This window comes from Diorhabda carinulata, chromosome 9 (assembly GCF_026250575.1).
Source record: "Diorhabda carinulata isolate Delta chromosome 9, icDioCari1.1, whole genome shotgun sequence".
Taxonomy (NCBI): Eukaryota; Metazoa; Arthropoda; class Insecta; order Coleoptera; family Chrysomelidae; genus Diorhabda; species Diorhabda carinulata.
Window position 1 is genome coordinate 16,554,510 of NC_079468.1, and position 20,516 is coordinate 16,575,025.

General features: G+C 32.5%; 1 protein-coding gene across 3 annotated transcripts in view; it reads right to left on the reverse strand.

Moving 5' to 3' along the window:
- Positions 1–20,516, reverse strand: part of LOC130897966 (cyclic nucleotide-gated cation channel subunit A) — a 224,062-nt gene that overhangs the window by 45,247 nt on the left and 158,299 nt on the right. For all 3 annotated transcript variants that reach the window (XM_057806963.1, XM_057806962.1, XM_057806964.1), the window contains one exon: positions 5,837–6,373. In XM_057806963.1, coding sequence (XP_057662946.1) covers positions 5,837–6,373 — 537 coding nt within the window. The remainder of the gene's footprint in view (positions 1–5,836; positions 6,374–20,516) is intronic.

A 20,516-nucleotide genomic window follows, 5' to 3' on the forward strand; every position in this document is an offset into this window, starting at 1 on the left:
CGTTGTTTATGGTGTAATATGTGTTTATGGCATTTATTTTGGTAATTTCTTCATTGTCTGTATTTTCTATTTCTGTTCCAAGGTGTTAAATGTTCTCACCGTTTTAATCCAATATCCTTCTATTTCTGTGTTTATCTTTTTTTGTGACTGCCATAGTCTTTTCTACATTTATTCTCATGCCAAACTGCTTCAGTGAGTTGTTCCAAATCTCATAGTTTTTCTGTGATCTTGGTTGTTTTCTGCAATATGTCATCAGCATCTGCTCCAATGCCAATTTTTATTGAATTCGCTAAATACATCTTCAATATATCATCTAGAAATATGTTGAAAAGTAATGGACTTAATCTCCCTCCTTGTCTTACTCCTTCTGTGGTTAGGAAAGCCTCAGAAATTAGGTTTTTACTAATAACATCGTTCACATTTCTTTCATATAAGCTCATGATTGCATTTTGTAAGTCCACATCTCTCTCTGCTTTCTAAACTTTCCCATCTTTTTACCTCGGTACTCTGTAGAAAGCTTTCTCCAGATCAATAAATCCACATAATGCATTTGTATTTCGACGACCAGCTTTATCTATAATTTGTTAGATGGTAAATACGATCATGTACCTTTGCGGAATCCATTTGTGCATTATTAAAATTGAATTGATAGAAAAATACTGCAATGTCTCAAATAATGGAGAGATATAGGGATAGAGGAGGAGTATATATTGAAAGTGACAATGAATATATGAACACACCCAATTATAAAAAGAAATATGTGTCCACATATACAAAAAACTGTATTATTCTTTGTGCAAAAAAATTTATTTCATGCTCACCAGCTACACTGAAAAAAATATAATAATAATAAATAAATAAAAAGTGTAATAATCGATTTAGGTACTACAGGTTTCCTATTAGAGTTTTCAAAATCAACGTCAAAATCGACTGTCGAAACATTAATGGCACAGTGTAGTTGAATTGAATTGAATTGTCAAGCAGATAAGCGATGACTTAGAAATAAAAGGTATTGCTCTGCCGCCTTTATAGATATCATTCGAAATAGAAGCATGGTTGAGAAAAGGAAAGAAAAGTCAACGAAGTAAACTCTCGACATATTATATTTATACGGCGAAAAACAGTGCAGTCCAGTAAACTGATTTAACTGCCAGTTCACACAAGTAGAGAGTATGAAAAATATCTATAGTCTATTTCAGAAAGGTATAGAGTAATAAAATGGGGAATTTCGTCCAGTTCGGCTCAATTTCGGTGTCGGTCATAGGTGTAGGTGTTGAAATAGTATTGTTTGTAATATTAAAATTACAAGTAATTGCGTAAGAGAATTAGGAAAAGTATATGTTCTGGCTTGAAGTGTCAATATCAAAATATTGTGTAGGGATTATTTAGGTAGTAGATTATATAGTTTCGTTTTGCGTTTAATAGGTACCGTTTAACCTTCTATTAGTGCCTCTGCTTAATTCAGCTTTCCTTTTTACGAGTATCCTACTGGCACGCCTTTGGCACAATATTTTCAGTGTTTGTGAATGGATAACAATAGGCTAAACTCATGAATTGACCCCAAACCGGGTGGTACTACCTGCACTTGATAAAAAGAACGAATTTCACAATGAAATCAATGCCAAACTATGAAAGTGGCTTAAATATTCGTTGGGTCACCCTGTACTCCATTTGCATACCTAATGAGGTTTTATTACTCTACACCTTTCTGAAATAACCTATAGATAAAAGACTGACGTGGAAAATACTTATATTCATCAAGAGAAAGTGGACACCTTATAGACGGTGGTACGTTTTAAAATTTTGTTATTGCTAGTACTTGTTATTATCGTTGCCAATTAGGCAACTTTTTTGTAGTTAGTGGTGTGATTCTGGTTTTAGTTTGGCAATATGCTATAGTTAAAGTGAAAGTAAGAAAAATATAACATTAAGCACTAGTCAACTACTATCGTCATACAAATTGTCTCATACTCTGCTATTCATGAGTCATTATATACTTGTTTCTACTCTAATAACTCTTATTATTGGTTTAACGATGCATTTCAAGAATTACAGTGAGGGTTAACTTCATCTACATAATTTATGTTCTATAGCTATTATTATGGAGACATGTTATTGAAACATCAATTTCTATTTCACTCAAAAATTAATATAATCAACGATTAATAATTCGATATCAAAATGACAATATAATTATTGTCCTTATATCTATTTCATTCGGAAAACACCAACAAATATGACTAATTTCATTTTTTATTTGTTAGACCTGAGTAGGCTAATGCTGACATCATTATAAATTGAACAAAAGTAGAAATGGTACTATAAATTGGCTGTTTTATATTTTAAGCTGTCACTAAAACCAATTTTTTTAGTTTTGTCCATTGAATTGAAGTAAACAATGCAGGAACAGCGCTCATATAATTACGGTTTAAACAACTCATTTTCAGCCTTTATCGTGTACCCTGTCTTTTGAATAGAGTCGTTTTGTTGTTAAGAGCCGATTGTGTGTAAATACACCCGCACGACATTTGTACACAGCAATATATATATGAGCCACTTCCCATTTGAATTGGCTCTTCTCACAATTAGGAAATAGCCAAGCTTACATGCTTGTTCATTTATTTATTTAATTATGGCAGCTTTTGAAAATTACAAATAATTATAGAGATAACTATCACAAAAGTAATTCAACATCTGTTAATATGATTTATTGATGCAAAAATTGTTTTTATCGTTTTAAAACGTTGCAATTCTGGAAAATTTTGCAGGGAAATCGTGAATATATTTACAAATATTAATAAATGAGCATCGAGGTTATTGAAAGTTCATAATATCACAAATAATAAAGAGTTTATTTAAACCCTTAAAATAATCATACGTTTTTGCATAAAATTGAATACAAACTATGAAATAGAGAAAATCATTGAAATGGAAAAAAGCACATATGAGTTATAGTTCTCATCAGTTGGATGTAATAAAATGGAGTGAAGAGGTCCGATTGGATGGTTTTGTAGAAGACATATTATTGAAGAAATTTCAAATACAAATGAAAATTCCTATTCAAATTACTTACTTCCACAGTCTATGGGATTAAATTTGACAGTTGGGAATTTCAACAGGTCTAAAAGAGCCTTAAAATGGATAGAAGAATTCGGTGTTCCACTTTTGGAACGGACTGCTAGTAATCCTGATTTTCCACCAATAAAACATCGTGGATAGAGATGAAACAACTACTTGGAAAACTTCCCGCATGTAATTTATCTAAACATGATCAAAAACTTCAACACTAACTATAGTTTCATGGTGAACATTTTTTTTTGTAAGCCTTGTGGTAGTGGTAAATATTTTTCAACAAATACAAAATATATTGTTTTCGGAATTTTTTCATAAAATAAAAAATTAATTGATATAGGCCCTAGTAACTAACATTTATCTAATTTTGTTGAAGATCTGGAATTCACAGAAGTACTAGATACTCAGATTGGGCATTTCTCAACGAAACCCTTCTTTGTTGCCGTGAAAGAGTTAGATATATTGTTTATTAGTTAGTCATAAAAATATAAAGCCTTAATATGCGAGGTCAAATCCCATCATATTCTATGGTTGTATTCCAACGTTTAGCAAGCTCTTCGAGAAGTTGGTGAAACCATTCTTTTGGCATGAATACAAAAAATAGTCACATTGCATTTTTAACATTTCCTTTGGGCTAGAATTTTCTCCTACGTAAGAATTTCGCCAAGATTTTGAATAAATAGTGATCTAACGGTGCAATGTCCGGACTAGATGCTGGTTGTGGTAGGAGTTTAGTATCACCAGGTTCTGATTCTGATTCCATGTAAGTTTTTCAGAATGTGGTTTAGTATTGTCTTGTAAGAGAGCTCGCTTTCGGTTAACTCAACCTAGATATTTCTCCGATAAAACCTCATACATTCGCATCAAATATTCACTATATACCTCGGCATTGATTACTCGACCATCTGGAATGATATGAAAGTACACTAAAGTTTCATAATTCGATCAGACACACAACAAGACTTTCCGATCGAATTGACTACTTTTTGGGATGGGCTCTGGTAAATGTCGTTTGTCTAACCACAGATTTTAGTTTAGACAATTTTGTTTGATCTACTATAGATACCGCATTTTATAAATTTATTATTTTTATAAATTTTTTTAGCATATATTAATAAAGCATTGCTTCCATCGTGTATTATTATAATGAGAATTTAGAACATGGCACATTCAAACATCAATTTTTACTATTGTCAACCCAATCGAAATTTAGAACTTCGGTATTCTTTTATCTGTCGCAAATAATATTGTCACCATCAAACGATCCTTGACGATTCGGTTATTGGCATCCGTTTATTGAGTTTTTTGTGTTTAAAACCACATACTGATAAAACTTGAGGCAATGTTTCTAAACTGGTATAATTGTATTCTGGATAATCTGCTACCTTTTGCTGTATTACTTCTAATGTCGCAGCACTGTTCTCATTATATAAACTATAAATTATTGTCCTACGTATAAAATCTTGAGAAGCTTTGTCAACTGATTTTAATTTTTCGGTTCTGTGAATGATCCACAGCAACCCCTTCGTGGCTACTCGATATATGGAAAATTTATTTACTCTAGTTAATTCAGCAATTCTTATTATGATTACGTTATCAGATTACTGAATATTTTCCTTTTTAAACATTAGAATAAATTTAAAATAACTTGCTGTGTTTGTATATCTAAATTTTCATTATTAAATTCATACCTGTCTTTATTGTGACTACACTGTGCATTGTCTTTATTCGCCAATGGTCTAAAGAATATATTTCTATTTATTAAAAGAAATTTATGAATTTAATTAATCTCACCAAGCCACTCCACTGCTTATCGCAGACTTTTTGGATGGAATATTTCGAAGAAATTGTGTACATACAGCTTCGGCCAATAGAAATGCATTTATCTTTACGATTCGATGTTTTCATTGGTAAATAGAGTCCACGTGGACTGCCGGTTTGTTAGATGTTTACCGAATTTTTTCATTTGGTAATTTGGTATGAGTGCCGTGCGTATTTATGAACTATTTATTTTTCCTCGCATAACTATCTTCTGCAATTGATATTGGAAGAACTATAACAATGTAGACGCAGTGTTTCTTGCGATGGGAAGGATCATTTTTTGGCAGGACAAGGAGCTGTTTACACACCTCTACTTGTTTCTATTAATGCATGTAGCACTATTCGACAACTTTCCTACATCTTACCTAATGATTTTAAATAGCTTCAAATCTTCACTATTAAAACGATTGACTTAACAATACATGAATTACAGATTCATCCTGGTCCTTCTTATTGTGAATAATCAAAGAGAGAATGATCAAAAGAAAGTAAGGTACTCTCAATAGATATATAGACTAGTATCAACAAGTTTCGACGAAATTTTCACATATGAAAACCGACATTACTTATGAGACCCGCTTTGTAGATTTATTCAGCAAACATGGTTTTACCGAATGCTGTACCGTTTAAGTTGTGTTAATGTTTACCTACGCTGCTACATACATGGTAAAAGCGGTAACACATTCAAAAGTATTTTATTCCAATTTAAATTCACTGACCCGAGGAGAAGAAATAATTTCCCACTGGTTAATAATTTAATTAACAACATGACAAAAGTATTTATAAGAGCTTCTTTAAGGGTACAGATATACACAGAAGCATACATTTGTGTATATTGTTGTATGTTTCAAGATTTTAGTACATATTTTCTAAATTTCGTAAATATATACTTCTTTGTTATAAAACTCAAGTTTACACATAAGTTATATCAAATATTACTTACCGACAATAGTAGCAAAAATCAAGACTCCTGCCAAGAAATCCGCGACAACGAACAAGTACTCGGCATCGTTTTCAGGCACTGGGGTTTCACCGATAGTAGTCAGAGTCAAAGTTGACCAATAAAAACTATAAATATATTGTCTAGTCAAAGAAGCATTCTGCGGTCCATTTAAATTATAGACCCAATTGTCTGACCCAAAGCCTATAAAATAACTAATGGCAAAGTATAAACATGCGTTCCAATGTATCAACACTAGGATAGCGAGTACCACTTTGCAAATTCTGAAAACGTTCGGGTAGTTTGTATCTGTTTCTGTTCTTTCAAACCATTCCCATAATCTTGGTAATTTAAACAGTCTGTTGAGTCGCACTATTACCGGGCACGGCACTTTTAGATCACACTCATTAGGGGCCCACCAAAAATAAGTTAAATCTGTAGGAATGACGCACAAAATGTCTGTTCGCCAAGATTTTGATTGGAGATAGTGCGCCCTGAGTTTCTGCGGATTGGTTACTAGAAGGCCTTGTTCCAAATAACCTGAAATATCAAAAAAAAAACAATGAGATGATTATATACAAAAGTGGTTATATTTCGAAGATTCCCAATCAAGACTGTATCATTTTTACTAGTAGATCGAATTTTTTTTGACATAACAAGGGAAAATACTCATTTTGTAGGTACCCAGTTTTAGCAGCTAAATATACCTTTTTGAAGGATTGAGTTCCACTTTCAGCGTTAGTCAATCAAGTAGATCAAAGCAAATTTGCTTCTAGACTTTCTTATCAAGATATTTTAAATAAGATGAAGCACCCGCAGGGCCGGATTAAGCTAGGGGCTTGGGGGGGCTATAGCCCCGGGCCCCAGGTCCAAGAGGGCCCCATCATTTGGAAAACATTCTGTATTTTTGATGTTTCGATACCACAAATCTAACGTATTGATATTATTTTTAAAATTTTGAGATAATGTATGCAATAATTATTTGTACAGAAAATATGTGGTATAATTAATTTATTGAAAATGCCTATTACTTTTATTACTCTTGTTTTTCCGGGCTTCCGAATTCCTTAAGGGGGCCCCGTCACTATTTTAGCCCCGGGCCTCAAAAATCTTAATCCGGCCCTGAGCACCCGAAAGTAAAAGTTCGGCAGATGTGTGTTGTTTGACTAGTGCTAGAGTAGAGGATAACCATTTCAAGACTAAGGGGAGGAGACTTGGTATATGAGATCAGTTTTTTAGTGCCAGCAAGTTTTTATTGAATTTCAACATGTATTTTTGAAAAGAATCTAGTTTTGTCCCTATCAGTTTTCTCAAAGTGATTTATCAAACTAAATTATGCCTTTTCATTTCTCTACAAATAACTCATTATAATATTTTGAACAGATCCACTATACTCAAATAAATATGTTTCTCATCTGTTAATTGGGTATTTTTGAAAGCTACAGCAGATAAATAATATCAAAATTTTGACACGATCACAATTAACTAACCCAGAGGTTCCAAATATTTTTAACCCTCAGCTCCCTTTCAGAGCCACATGGCTTGGCGGCGCGCTTAGAATAATCACTTTTCTCATAGATTATTTAGTTGCTGATAGAGTTTACTAGGTTTCCCTTGTTCTTACAGAGGTCAAGGAATAACATTTAACTACATACAAGAGTTGTAATAATACATGATTTACTGCCAAAAAATCTATTTGAAACAAACATTAGAAAAATCCCAACTCTCTTTTATAAAAAAATTTTAAAACAGTGTAAATATAAGAAATTGTAAATATAAATTTGAAAGAGATTCCTTTAATCGCATTTCGCCATTCGCAATTTTGAATACCAGCCTCCAATGGCTGACTATCGGTAATAAAGTAATAAGTTCGATAATGGTGGATAATTTTTTCTTGATAAGTGGCTAAAATTGCCAAACTACATTGGCAACACTGATAAGTAGTTTCCTCGCTGAGCCAGCACCGAGCGGAGCATCACGCACTGTTTGGGAACCGATGAATTAACCGATATCAAATCATTGACAGTTATTATCAAACGTACTCTAACTATTTGATTTCATATCGTTGTATATTACCGTTTACAATTCACTCGACGTTTCACAAATCACTGTTTGTCGAGCCTTGTGGTTGGCTTCTTCGTTTCCTCGGTCTCGGTCTCCTATTAAATGCTGTATGCGGCGTCTGACTTGAACGTGAACGTTCCGATCGACGTCTGAACGCCAGCGATCAATACATCTCATACGCGAACGAAGACGTCTTGTTCACAACAGTAGTCGACAAACAGTGTTAGCAGTCGACACTTTTGGCGATGCTTGTGTTACTTGAAGAGGAGACACAAGACGACCGCATGAGAAAACTCATAGCAACAAGGTACCGATTATTTATGAAGACGCAGAAAGAATAATGCTTCCAAATTTTGTAAATGAAATACTTGAAAGACAACAATACTAAATTTGATATTTTCATGTCAAATAAGAACAATTCAAACATACCGTAGAACTTGTGCGGGATTATTTAATAAAACTACCATCCAAAAGGCATACTAAGCTCATATAACCTGAAGAAAAAGTTGCTTGGATAATGCACAATAATATTGGAATTATTCAACCATAATTCGAATTTTTAATGATCAATATTGAATTTACACATTTTATACCGACGCCAGATACGACGTTTATGCTGCAATGGTTCGAAATAACTATCGACGCTGCGTAAAGTGTTTTAATGGCGCCTCAGTGTCCACATGCTAACGTCAGAGTGGGAAAAAGACGATAACAGTACATTTCTGTAATAAGCATCAAGACGCGGGGGTACGGCGTGACGCTGTAGGCGGCCGACGGCGTTTATAAGAGACCATAGCTTTATTATTTGCCAGTATGAGCAGGAATCCAAAATCCAATTATTTATTTGTGGTAACTGTGATTTGACGACTTTAATTTGGAATGCTATGGGGTGTGTAAGATTAAGTTGACTAATTATATGGATAGTACAGACGTTGCTTGTTTTAGGTAGCACAAATTGAAGTGTGCCTACGCCGTCGGCGGTTTTGCATGCATCTGTAGATTTTACTTCGAAAATAAAGATGCACCCATGTGTCTGTATTGGAGAGCTATTCTGTAAACACTCATTCACGTAAAAACAAAAAATATTTAAAGTTCCTTCATAATAACAGACTGTCTTAACTCAATCCATTTAACAAGTCTTCATACCACACACCCAATAGCACTCTAAATTAAAGTCGAATTATCACAGTTACAACAAATGAAAAATTGTGTGAAAATACTTTGGATTCCTTCTCATACTGGCCTATGAGGAAACGAAGAAGCCGACCACAATGGTCGACAAGCAGTAATTAGTGAAACCGCGAGTGAGGTGCAAACGGTGGTTTACAACAAAATCACTACTTAAAACACAAGTGCAAAACGAGTAGTAAACATCGGAATCGAAACTACGCGATGTGAAACTACGGAAGTGAAATCCTGGCCGCAGTCAATCAGCGAAAATTGAATTAACTAGGTTACGAATAGGCCACACGAAGCTTACACATACTTAATCAATTACCAAAAGTGGATCCCCACAATGTGATCTATGTGTAAAACACCTAATAACTGACTGCGCAAAATTTCACCAATCAAGACAAGACAACCTTAATAGCACTATAGAATACATATCAACACAAATATAAGCCATTTATGCTTCCTGTCACTAATTATCCCAGTGTATTATTACAAAGAGTGTTTGTTCAAAAGTTTAAAGAGTGACAATATCTTAGTTTGATGTGGTTACTAGGGAAATGAAATTACTGTAAAATTCTCTATTCTTATTCTGCAATTAAACTAGAATTGGAGTTTATTAGACTATAAAGAATCGTAATTTTACACTTGTTTCTTAGCAATACATTGTCGCAAATGGTGTCTGTGTTTACTTAGATCTTTTCTACGTTTTACGAACGAGATATTCGAAAGACGCTTCCTAACCACGAATTAAATATACCTGGGCAATTTGAATGAAAAGTAAATTTTCAATGAAATAGTTATAATGAACTTAAATTCAATTTCAACTCTATCCACTTAGTCTAGTGCGATTCCAAGTCTTTATCTTTAAACTTATCGAAGAGACCTAGATCAATATAGCGGATGAGGTAGTAAATCGTAACGCAATTCTCCTAATTTTTTTGCAAAAATTGTGGACGAATGAGTATAAGTATTGTCGTAATAGAATACAACTACTTTTTCAATAACCGCAGTCATTTTCTCTTAAGCTCGGTACCAGAAAGATTTGGTAAATCAGCATTGGTTTATCATTTTTCAACCCTTTTATCTAAATTATGGAGATTACTCTTTTGAAATCACAAAACAATATGGTCAAGACGTTATTTGTCGAAAAGACGGTTTTTGCTCTCTTGGGAGCACGACTGTTATTTTTGTATCTGGATTATAATGACGTAGCCAAGTTTCATATGCTGTGACATATCGACGGATTGTGTATTATGTTTTTAATGCGAACCAACCTTCTTTCACCCTTAAGCAATCGCGATACCCACATTGTAGATAGTTTTTTAATATGCAATTGTAGGAAAATAACCTTTAATTAACGTTCAAAGTTTTTGTTCCTCCAAATTTATCCAAAATCGAAAACCATTTTCTTTATGTTATGTTTAAAGAAACATGGCGCTCTCATAGATGGCACTAGTTACACGGTTCGTACAAAGAGGTATTGAGTATAACTTTTTCAATATTAGATTTATTGGGCAAAATTTAATTTCAAGTGAACTAAAATATAATTTTTTTGAGTTTACACCAAAAATTTAGTCTTGATAAAACTCGAAACTGTACCGTTTTTGGAATATTTTGATTTGAAAATTGTAAAGTAATAACCGATGCTGGTATGAAGTAATGATAAATGTACTAATTAAATGAAAAATCAGAAGATGAGAATTTAAAAAAGCCTAATAACATGAAATAGAATTCAATCAGAGTAGGTGTTTATAATGTCCTCCGGTTTCACAAGTCAATCCATTTTTCTAAAGAATCCATTAATCTTCTAAACGGTTGGAAGTCAGCTATGACTTCATTAAAGTGACGTGGAGCTCAGTTTTTCAATTCTTGAGGTGAGTTTATCTCTGTGGCAAAAAAGAAAGAGATTCGTTGGGTAGAATTTGGAAGGAAGGTTTTTTTTTTGGTAATTTGAGTATTTTTGCTTAGGCCCTGTTATAGGAATTTTTTTTCCTCTGCAGGGCTGGGTTTGTGGCTGTTTTGTTGGGGATTGCTTGCTCGGCTGCTTCTAGCGGGGTTGTTATTTTTTATCCATTTTTTTTTATTTATTTTTTTTGGATTATTTTTATATATTTTTTTGTTTATTTTGTGTTTTTTCTTAATCTAATTTGGGGTGGGCGGGTACAGGTGCGGCTGTATTATTCCCTATCGTCGGTCATTTGTCTGGAGAATCGGTTCTCCAGGTTGCAGGGAAACCGCAGAAAACCTGCAACTCCGATGATCGAATAACAGTGAGGGTGGGTGTGGGGGATCGGAATTTATCTGATTGATATGGGGGAACTATCGAGGAAATTAAGGTAGGTTTCCGGGAGATCTTCGTATGCTGTTGCTAGCAGTCGAAGTGGCGGATAAGGGAAAAAATTTTTTTTTTGTTTTGTTTTGAGCCTAGTGGCTGCATATTGTTGGTCCAGGGGATGAGGAGGGTCTCTTTCGCAGCGGAATTACTTGATTCGATGGTTCGAATCACATAGCGATCTCTGTGGCATTAAAAATGCGACCAAACTGTGTAATCCAAAGGATTAAAATCGCATGACCGAGGAGGGCAATGAATCGGAGTTTCTGCACCTCTACCAATCCATGGATTCGGAAAATGGTCACTCAACCAATCACGACACCTTCTATCAAAGTGCGGTGGAGCTCCATTGTGCATAAAAAATAGAGATCTTCGCTCGTTTAGCGTTAAATCTTCTAATAACTCGGATAAGTGATTGTTTAAAAAATCCAGGTACAAATCACCATTTAAATATCCAAGTAGAATGTGATAACCTATTAATTTGTGATCTAAAGCTGCTGCCCAAACATCAACTTTAAATAAGTGTTGGTAAAGTTATACCCTTTAGACACGTGGATTCTCAACACACAAATAGTGGTCTCGTCCGTAAAAAGAATACATTTGGATTGAGTGTTGCCCTTTCTTGGAATATTTAACAACCGGTAGATCGTCTGGCAAAAGCTCTTGGACTTGTCTGTAATGACAAGAATGTAGCTGTTGCTCTTCAAGTATCCTCGAAGTACTTGAAAACGTAATTGTTTGTCTTGCCATATCACTTACGCTAACTATTGGATTTTAACAACAAAATTTAAAACCATATTTTCCTTATTAATGGTTCTTGTTCTTCTACCAGAATTTCTTTTCTGTATAACGCGTAACAGCTGCACTGTTTCGTAAACACTTGCCTAAGGTTAATAACATGGCATTATATTCAAAAATTGGGTACATTTTGATTAACAACATCTAATTTAACAAATAACAAGGTTTCAGAAATGTAATTATCATTAACTCAACGTCATAACTAGCAATGAATGACAGTTTTCCATGGAAAACTCAGAGAAAATGCTATTGCCGTGTGAAATTCAAAGTTAAATAATTATGGGTACTCAGCTATTGAGGGCCTTAGTATTAAACAAACAACAGTTTGAATCCCATACTGATAAGACTGGAATTTTGTGAAACCTTGCAAAAAACGAAAACGAAAAAAAAACTTCATAATTGTCAAATAAAAATATTCCAAAAACGGTACACAGTATTGAGTTATATCAAGAGTACAAGCCTTTTGGACTTGAAATTTTGCTTAATAAATATTGAATAAGTTATGGTCAATGCTACTTGGTAAGAACCTAGTTACAGGGTACTCAATAAAAGCCAGACATAAGAACTATTTCATTGAATGTATCAGTTTTGGAAACATATTCGTATAAAATTTAAATACAATGTTGCCAGTAGTGGCGGCAAAATCGTAAAAAATTTGAAATGTTTTCTGTAACTATCCTACAGATGAAATTACCTTTTTTGAAATACCCTGAATAGAGGGTAGCTTTGGAAGTTCATCAAAAACTATTCACACACCACTCTTTGGCATTTGTTGAGGATTCCTTATACTTCAATTTTACGGTTATAGAGCCAAGAATAAAGGCGACGTTGTTGAAAAATACTACTTAAATCAATATTTTGTTGTACAAATATCTTTTATTATGTTGTCTTTTACTAAATTTTGTCTCTTGTCCTATTATATGTAGCATCATAACAACTCCAGCCCTACAGAGGGCCAAATATAACAAATTCTGTAATTCACATGAAGAACATCCTCATCCTAACCATAAAAAACCTAAGAACCTCTTCCTCTCTCTCTGTTGTATATTTAGTCATGTCTTACCTATGCTCAGACTTTGTTCTTAATTTATTAATTAATCAATTTATTATTTTTATATGAAATATTTTTTACAAACCAAACTTCATAGTCCTAAGTTATAATAACGTTGATGACTTTATTAATATTAAATCAGTCCCATGAAAGATTTCGTGTCAAATGAGAACAACTCTACTTTTATATTGAATAATCGAACCTTGATTAAGATTATTTATGGAGAAAAGCTACTCTGATTATTTTTTTAAGCTATTTAAGCTATTTCTATTGACATGTTATTTGGAGCAAAACATGCGATAAAAGATGATGTTTTACTACTCACAAATTAATATTCTATACTTATTTAAATTCAAGGATGTATTCTGCAAGTAAAATTTTCATAAGGGAATGACCACGAATATTTATTATAAGTTAGATAACAATTTGTTTCCGTTCACTCATTTTGGAGTTGAAAGTGTTGACGCTACGCTTCGCTGTTTCAATTTTCTGTGATTTATAGTTGTCGGCACTCTATATTATTAATAAGGCTGTGAGTAATATATTGGGATTTTTAACAAAAAGTTACTAGTGAGGGGCGAAAATATGCTATTACTCTTTTTATGTAAAAAGAATGAGAGCTCAGTTGTTAACATTATGAAATGGGTCTCAAAACTAAAATGTGTGGAATTATTTTTGCTTAGGATATTGCTTAAATCGTTGTCAGAATGTAATTTCAGCACCAAAAGAGGTTGCTAAATCCATATTCCACTAGGTTCCTTAGTTAACAAAGTGGAACTGGTCTTTTAGCAACTAGCAGCTTGGCGTGATTAATTTTTAACTTTATGGTCCAATAATTTGGTTTTAAAGTGAGGATCATTTGATTTTCTGCTTTTAAAAGCAGTAATAACACCCTCATGTGACTTTGGTACCGTCAACAATAAATGATCGACTTTATCCATCTCATTCAGAGCTCCTGCAGCTATAAGACTCGAGATTATGCCTTCAAAATAGGTGAAATTCTGAAGCAAAGTTAAGAAATCACACTTAAGTTTAACAACTACTTTCTCAATGAGAATTGAACAACTGAACAACGTCTGATTTCATTAAAATATCTTGAATTTGCTCAAGTCAAGTCTATTGCTAAAATAGGCTGGACATTCGCAGAGTTGATGCTTTTCTGTCTCTATGAATTGTTTACAGAATCTATAGTTGTCGTCTTCTGCCTACCTATCGTCTTAAAATGGAATTCAACGTTTCTGGATATTTCGAGAAGCTTCTTAGACTTTTTAGCTGATATGGTGTTATGGTTTTTCTTAGTCCTGGATTGTTTTTCTATTGAGACTCTATCAGATTTTTTAGCCATCCAATCAGTTCGTTGTTCAGGTAACATCTCCAAAGGTTACAGTTGGCTCTGGTTCAAAAAATTTTTGACAAGGTTGTTGGCTTCCTCATTGCCTGGTATACCTTGGTGGCCTAGTAGTCTTATTAAGTATTATTTTGTTTCTATCAGCTAATGTTTTCAGATATTGATACTCTCACACTAACTTGGACATGTATTTAGTACCTTTCATATAAATATGTTTTCTAGCAAATCTAACTGAAAATTAGTTCATTTTGATCTAAAAATGCCCAATACAAATCTTTGTGCTAGCTTGGAACCATCTGTATACTATAGTAATGGATTGCAAGCTTTATTGATCCATTATTGGCGATCATTGATGACCACATTGATTTTCTATATTATGCGATATTTTGTGAGACTGTTTAGGAATTTATTTCTTAAATGTGATATTTTAAATGTCGAACAGTAAAATTTGTAATAAGTTAAATTAAAATTCAAATATTTTGCAGTACCACTTTCCCCAATAGACGGGTCAAAACACTTTTAAGAACATCTTCAAGAATCGTTGCAAATTCTATACATCAAGTATTGAACGATATGATGCAATTACAACGTTGTAAGGTACCTTTGTGTGATCTATTTTTTCAAAATTTATGATGATCAAACCAAAAGCTGTGAACCCTATCTTTTGTTTAAAGCAATAGTAAATAGTTTTTTCTCGGATTTGGCCCATTAAGTAGCTCAGTTTTTCATGAATACATGTTTCATCACTATATAAAATAAATTTTATGAATATTGAATCTGGATTCATTAGTTATACAGGGTGTTTCTATATTCGACCGACAACGCTCTCCCATAGAGAGATTTCAATAAATGATTCATTTTGATATAGGAATACGAACCCTTATAGTTGCTGACATAAAGGGTGTTAAAAGCAAAAATTTGCCATAAATCAAGAACGCTTTTTTTTCAAATTTGGTGACCAATATGCTTCTTAATAAAGTAATATTTGACATGAACAAACTTTTGAAAAATTTTACCATAGGCGCGCTGTCAGGGTTAGTTGTCATTTTTATCTCTCTATTTTTCAGCAAATTTGCAACAAAAATTTATAGGCGTTCTTGATTTATGGCAAATTTTTGATTTTGATTTAAAATTTTGAACACCCTATATTTCAGCAACTAGGCCCCGTAACGGATACGTTGTTAGTAATTGCTATTAGTCAATGTTCTTTCGACACTTAGATGCGATATCTCATTTCATACCCAAGTAATTATTCAAAGTGTTACAGCTTGTTTCATTCAACACAAAAATTTCAACAGTCGACAAATCAATTTAAAGATAAACTAAATTGATTTTCTTTCATTCCGCTTCCTTATCCGTTGTGATGATCACTCATATTGTTGACAAATGGCTAAAGTAAACCTTTGACCGCTTTAGATTTCGCTGGACTAAACATTTTTAGCACTTCTGCGTACGAAAATCTATTCGCAATATGAAAATTCATTTTCAATAATCAACTTTATATCACCTTTTTGTCGATTAATTTCAAACTACTCAAGAGCGAGGTGAATCGGTTGAAGATCAAAATAATATGCTTTCATAAAGGGATATTGATATATGGAGGGAATAAAATAGTAATTATTTTTTTTGCTAATGTGATCGACAATATAATCAACTGTATAGTGTTTTATGTAAATTTAGATATTATCAGAAATGAGCTTCTAAATTTACGTAAACATGAATTACCTTCTAGACTCAATATTTGTGATAAAAGTCAATATAATGTATAAAGCCGGTGATAAAACAGTTACCTTCAATTTACTTTGTCATATAGAAAAAATGACTTCAAACAGGGAGTGTTGTTTGGCAAACATTATTGGCGATGTTGGAAGTTTGCGTAAGAAAACAATTTGCAAAATTAAGAATCATAATTCTTCTTGATGAATTGTTTTAGAAGTTGGTATCGATTCCTTAAATATTTACTTTCACTGTTTATAGACCATATGGCAATTTCCATAACTCATTTTTATAGCTCCAATCGTATAACTAACAAATGTCTCCTTGAGAATTTTTCTAAACCAATAGAAAATACTAACAAAGCACTTAATACTTACACTAGTTTATTTTCTATATCTCAACTTTAAGTTATTGATTATTGTTTATGTCGATAACAGACCAACAGAAAAAGAATTAAGAAGATGGTTACAGATCAACATTAACTCCTGAGCGATGTTATTTAAAAATTTTTGAATTTTAATCAAAACGCTCCTCCTGGGAGTATTTGATATATCCACCTTTAGCAGTTAATAACAAACCGATGACTCTGAGAACGCTGCGCGCTCTCCATAGAAGTTCTTTTGTACTTCTCTTTTCAAAAATTCTGAGTAAAACTAACTTTTGTTTTATGACAAGGTACTTTTCGAATCTGATGTTGGAAATTTCATTTTTGTAACAGTTAGAAAGAAGTACTGCTTTGGATCTTGATAATTCAACTTGATTATCTTCAACTTCAACATCACTTCTATTGTCATCTTCTAATATATTTTGACTGGAATTAACGTGACGTATTGGGAACAGAAGATATTTCCAATGTAAAATTCAAGTACAGTTTTCATAAAAGACTTTTTATCATGGTGCATATTAGGAAATCCAAAATAATGAAGATGTGCACTTTTTACGATAGGTCTTCTCTTTTTGGAAAATATTAACTGTCCACAAACATAACAAAAAAAAATAGAACTTTGTTTGCATTTTATTTTCGACACTTTATTTATATTTGAAGTAAAACATTGGACAATGATTAAGAATTAACGAATATTGAACATAAGTTAACCATGGTAAGGGTAAGTGAAAAAAATTATTTGGTTGAAGAAAAAAATATGATGTGATAGAATATTTCTGCTAACACTTCCAGGTTTAACGAAGGTGGGTTGATACATTTATAAACATTTGTTTTGAAGTATAAAATGAAAAGTGAAAATGATTAAACTAGTGTTATAGATAAAATTTAATCAATTTCCATCTACCATTTGGTTCTATGGCTCTTCAGGATATTTAATTTTACGTAATTAGATAATTGGATGTTTATAATTACAATTATTTGTGATCAATTCGTATCAATATTGACATAAATTGAAAACTTCATTGGAAATTAATGGTTTGTAGCATCATCTCAAATATATACTTAGAGATATTCAAAATTTCAAAATATCAAAAGAGGACTTTTAGACAATAAAATTTAATAACCAGTTGTACTGAACACACTGTTTACACTACTACTAGACCAGCACAATTATACTGTCTGATGTGCGTTTCGATAACCAAGTTGCCGTCTTCAGATAATTTAATGATTTTGCGTCAAACAGTGTAATTGTGAGTGTTGGTGTAGAGGTAGTGTAAACGGTGTGTTCAGCGTGAATATCATCAACGGTTCCAGAAAATCCAACTTAACTTGATAACGAGTGACTCGTTTATTCTTTTGAAAAGATTAATATTAACTAAGTAATGGAATTACGGTGATTGAATATGATTCCATGATAATATTGGCGTGAATTATTTCTTGAGTGAAACTAAATTACTGGAAAATCTATAAATAAATTATTAATGCTTCTAAATGTTCTTGATTTTAGGTCTCTCTGTCTTAAAATTAGTTTTTTTTCAATAATTTTTGAAAGAAAGATAAAATTGACGTTTCAAATTTTCTTTAAGTCTTTATCAAAATATGATATTGGCACTGACAATTTGCGCATTTATATTAATCAATAGATAAGAATAAAATCAAGACATAAATTTGTTCTAATAGGACAAATTGATTTTTCCTCATTCCTTACATCTCTAATATGTAGCAGTACTTAATGAATTGAATTATTTGTAGTTTTTTTTAGAATTTACAAAATAGAAATATAAATTTTACTTAAATTATTTATTAGAACAAATTTCTATTTAGATTTTATTGTTAGTTTGATGTTCATGATGTAGGTGATCTATTGATTAATATAAATAGACAAATTGTCAGTGTCAATATCATATTTTGATAATGACTATAAGAAAAGTCGAAACGTCAATTTTATCTTTCTTTAAAAAAACTAATTTCGAAACAGAATAAACCTAAAATCAAAAACATTTAGAAGCATTAATATGTCAAAAGGTCCAAGAAATTGAAGAAATATGCTTATAATTAATTATTACCTACATATTATAAAAAACTAATAGTTTTCTGCCACGTCATTCTGTCTGTTCGCGATAAACACAAAGCTACCGAATGGGTTCTTATGCGATTTCATTAATTAATGATTGATTGATGAGAAAGGTTTTTGTATAAAATTTGCTTTACGTGAATTAGTAAAAATATTTCGACGAGAGTTTTCGATAAAAGCTCCCAGACAGTTTGATTTCTCCGACAATTTTTCATAACACCCAATTGCAATCTTTCCCACGTTATCTAAGAACATTGAAATATTGGTCAAAAGGCTTTTATCAATTCTGTTTAAATAGAAAATACTATCAATATAGATATTTAAGTAACAAATGCACATATGATGTTCACATATATTCTCCATCCTAATTTAATGTTTACTCCAGCCTAAATAACCATCACTCCACTGCAACATCTTTTTATTATTTATCTAAGGCATAATATTTTTATCAACAAATTGCAGTACTACGGTTTCAGGGGAACACCTCTCACATGGTTTAAGTTATACCTTACCATAAGAAGTCAGCTTGAAAGGGTTGATACAACAATGTATCCTTGCAAGCCAATAGAATGTGGAGTGCTTCAAGACTCAATACTAGGACCTATTTTGTTTCTCCTGTTTAACAACTATATTGCCTATGTAAACATCATCATAGTAACCTTATCAACCTTAAATGATGGTATCTTCTTAATAAAATATTTTGTTTCTTTATAAACGTGATCAGAAAATTGATTTTTGTTTAATAGCTTATCAATTGTTCAAGCCTCCTGTACCAGATTTTGGTCAACGAATTGATGCAGCTTTGAATGGGCTCTAAATGATTAGAGTGCTAAGTATTACAGTTATTGAAAGATAAAAACTTGTTTTTTTAAACTTATACCACAGCTAACTGTTTGTTTGAACCTACTGACCCTGGAATTTAGAGCTCTTTAACAATTTTCAGTTCTTATCTTCTAGAATCTCCTTTCGTAATGTTTATTATTAATTCTCAATATTTGGGAAGCTCACAAAATTTTCTCGTCCCCAATTGCTGTCCTAATATTGAAACATACCTACCAATGGTGACTTATATGCTGATACAACTCTTCGACAAACAAAACATTTTTCTACAAGTTCTAAGACTTTTAGTCAGTTTTCTGTCGGTTAAATTAAATTTTTTCTCTTATATCGTAGATGCGACGCAACTCACCAAAGTAATTATTTTTTAAGGGGTATGTTATTTCTGAATAGAAGTAAACAAGAAACCATTACTGTTTCTGCTATGATATGAAATATACCAACAATATGACAACGTCATGTTAAGGTTACAACATAGTAAATGAAGTGCTTCTTTAATTAAAACGAACGGTATGCAATTATGGTTCATGACAAACTGCGACGTCAGACACATAACTTTATGATAGCTTTGTTCAAATAGTAAATAGTTAGTCGATATTTTTTTCAACCTGATAATCACATTGCCGATGTAAATTATTGCCTGAGTAATTAGACGTAGCCAATAAGTTCGTGAATATGCTTTTATTACGAGGTGTACATCATATTTTTTTCTTAAATCTCAATCGATATTATCACGACCTAAGGAATCACTTCAGCCACTATTCGTTTATAGTTGTGTACTTATCTGGTTGAACACCCACTCACTAACAATAAGGAAGCCTTGTCGGTTCTAATTGCATGGGTAATCTTTTTTAAGCTTCTTGGGCGCCCTTGCCTTAGCTCATGAAGGTTTTACAAGAGAATCT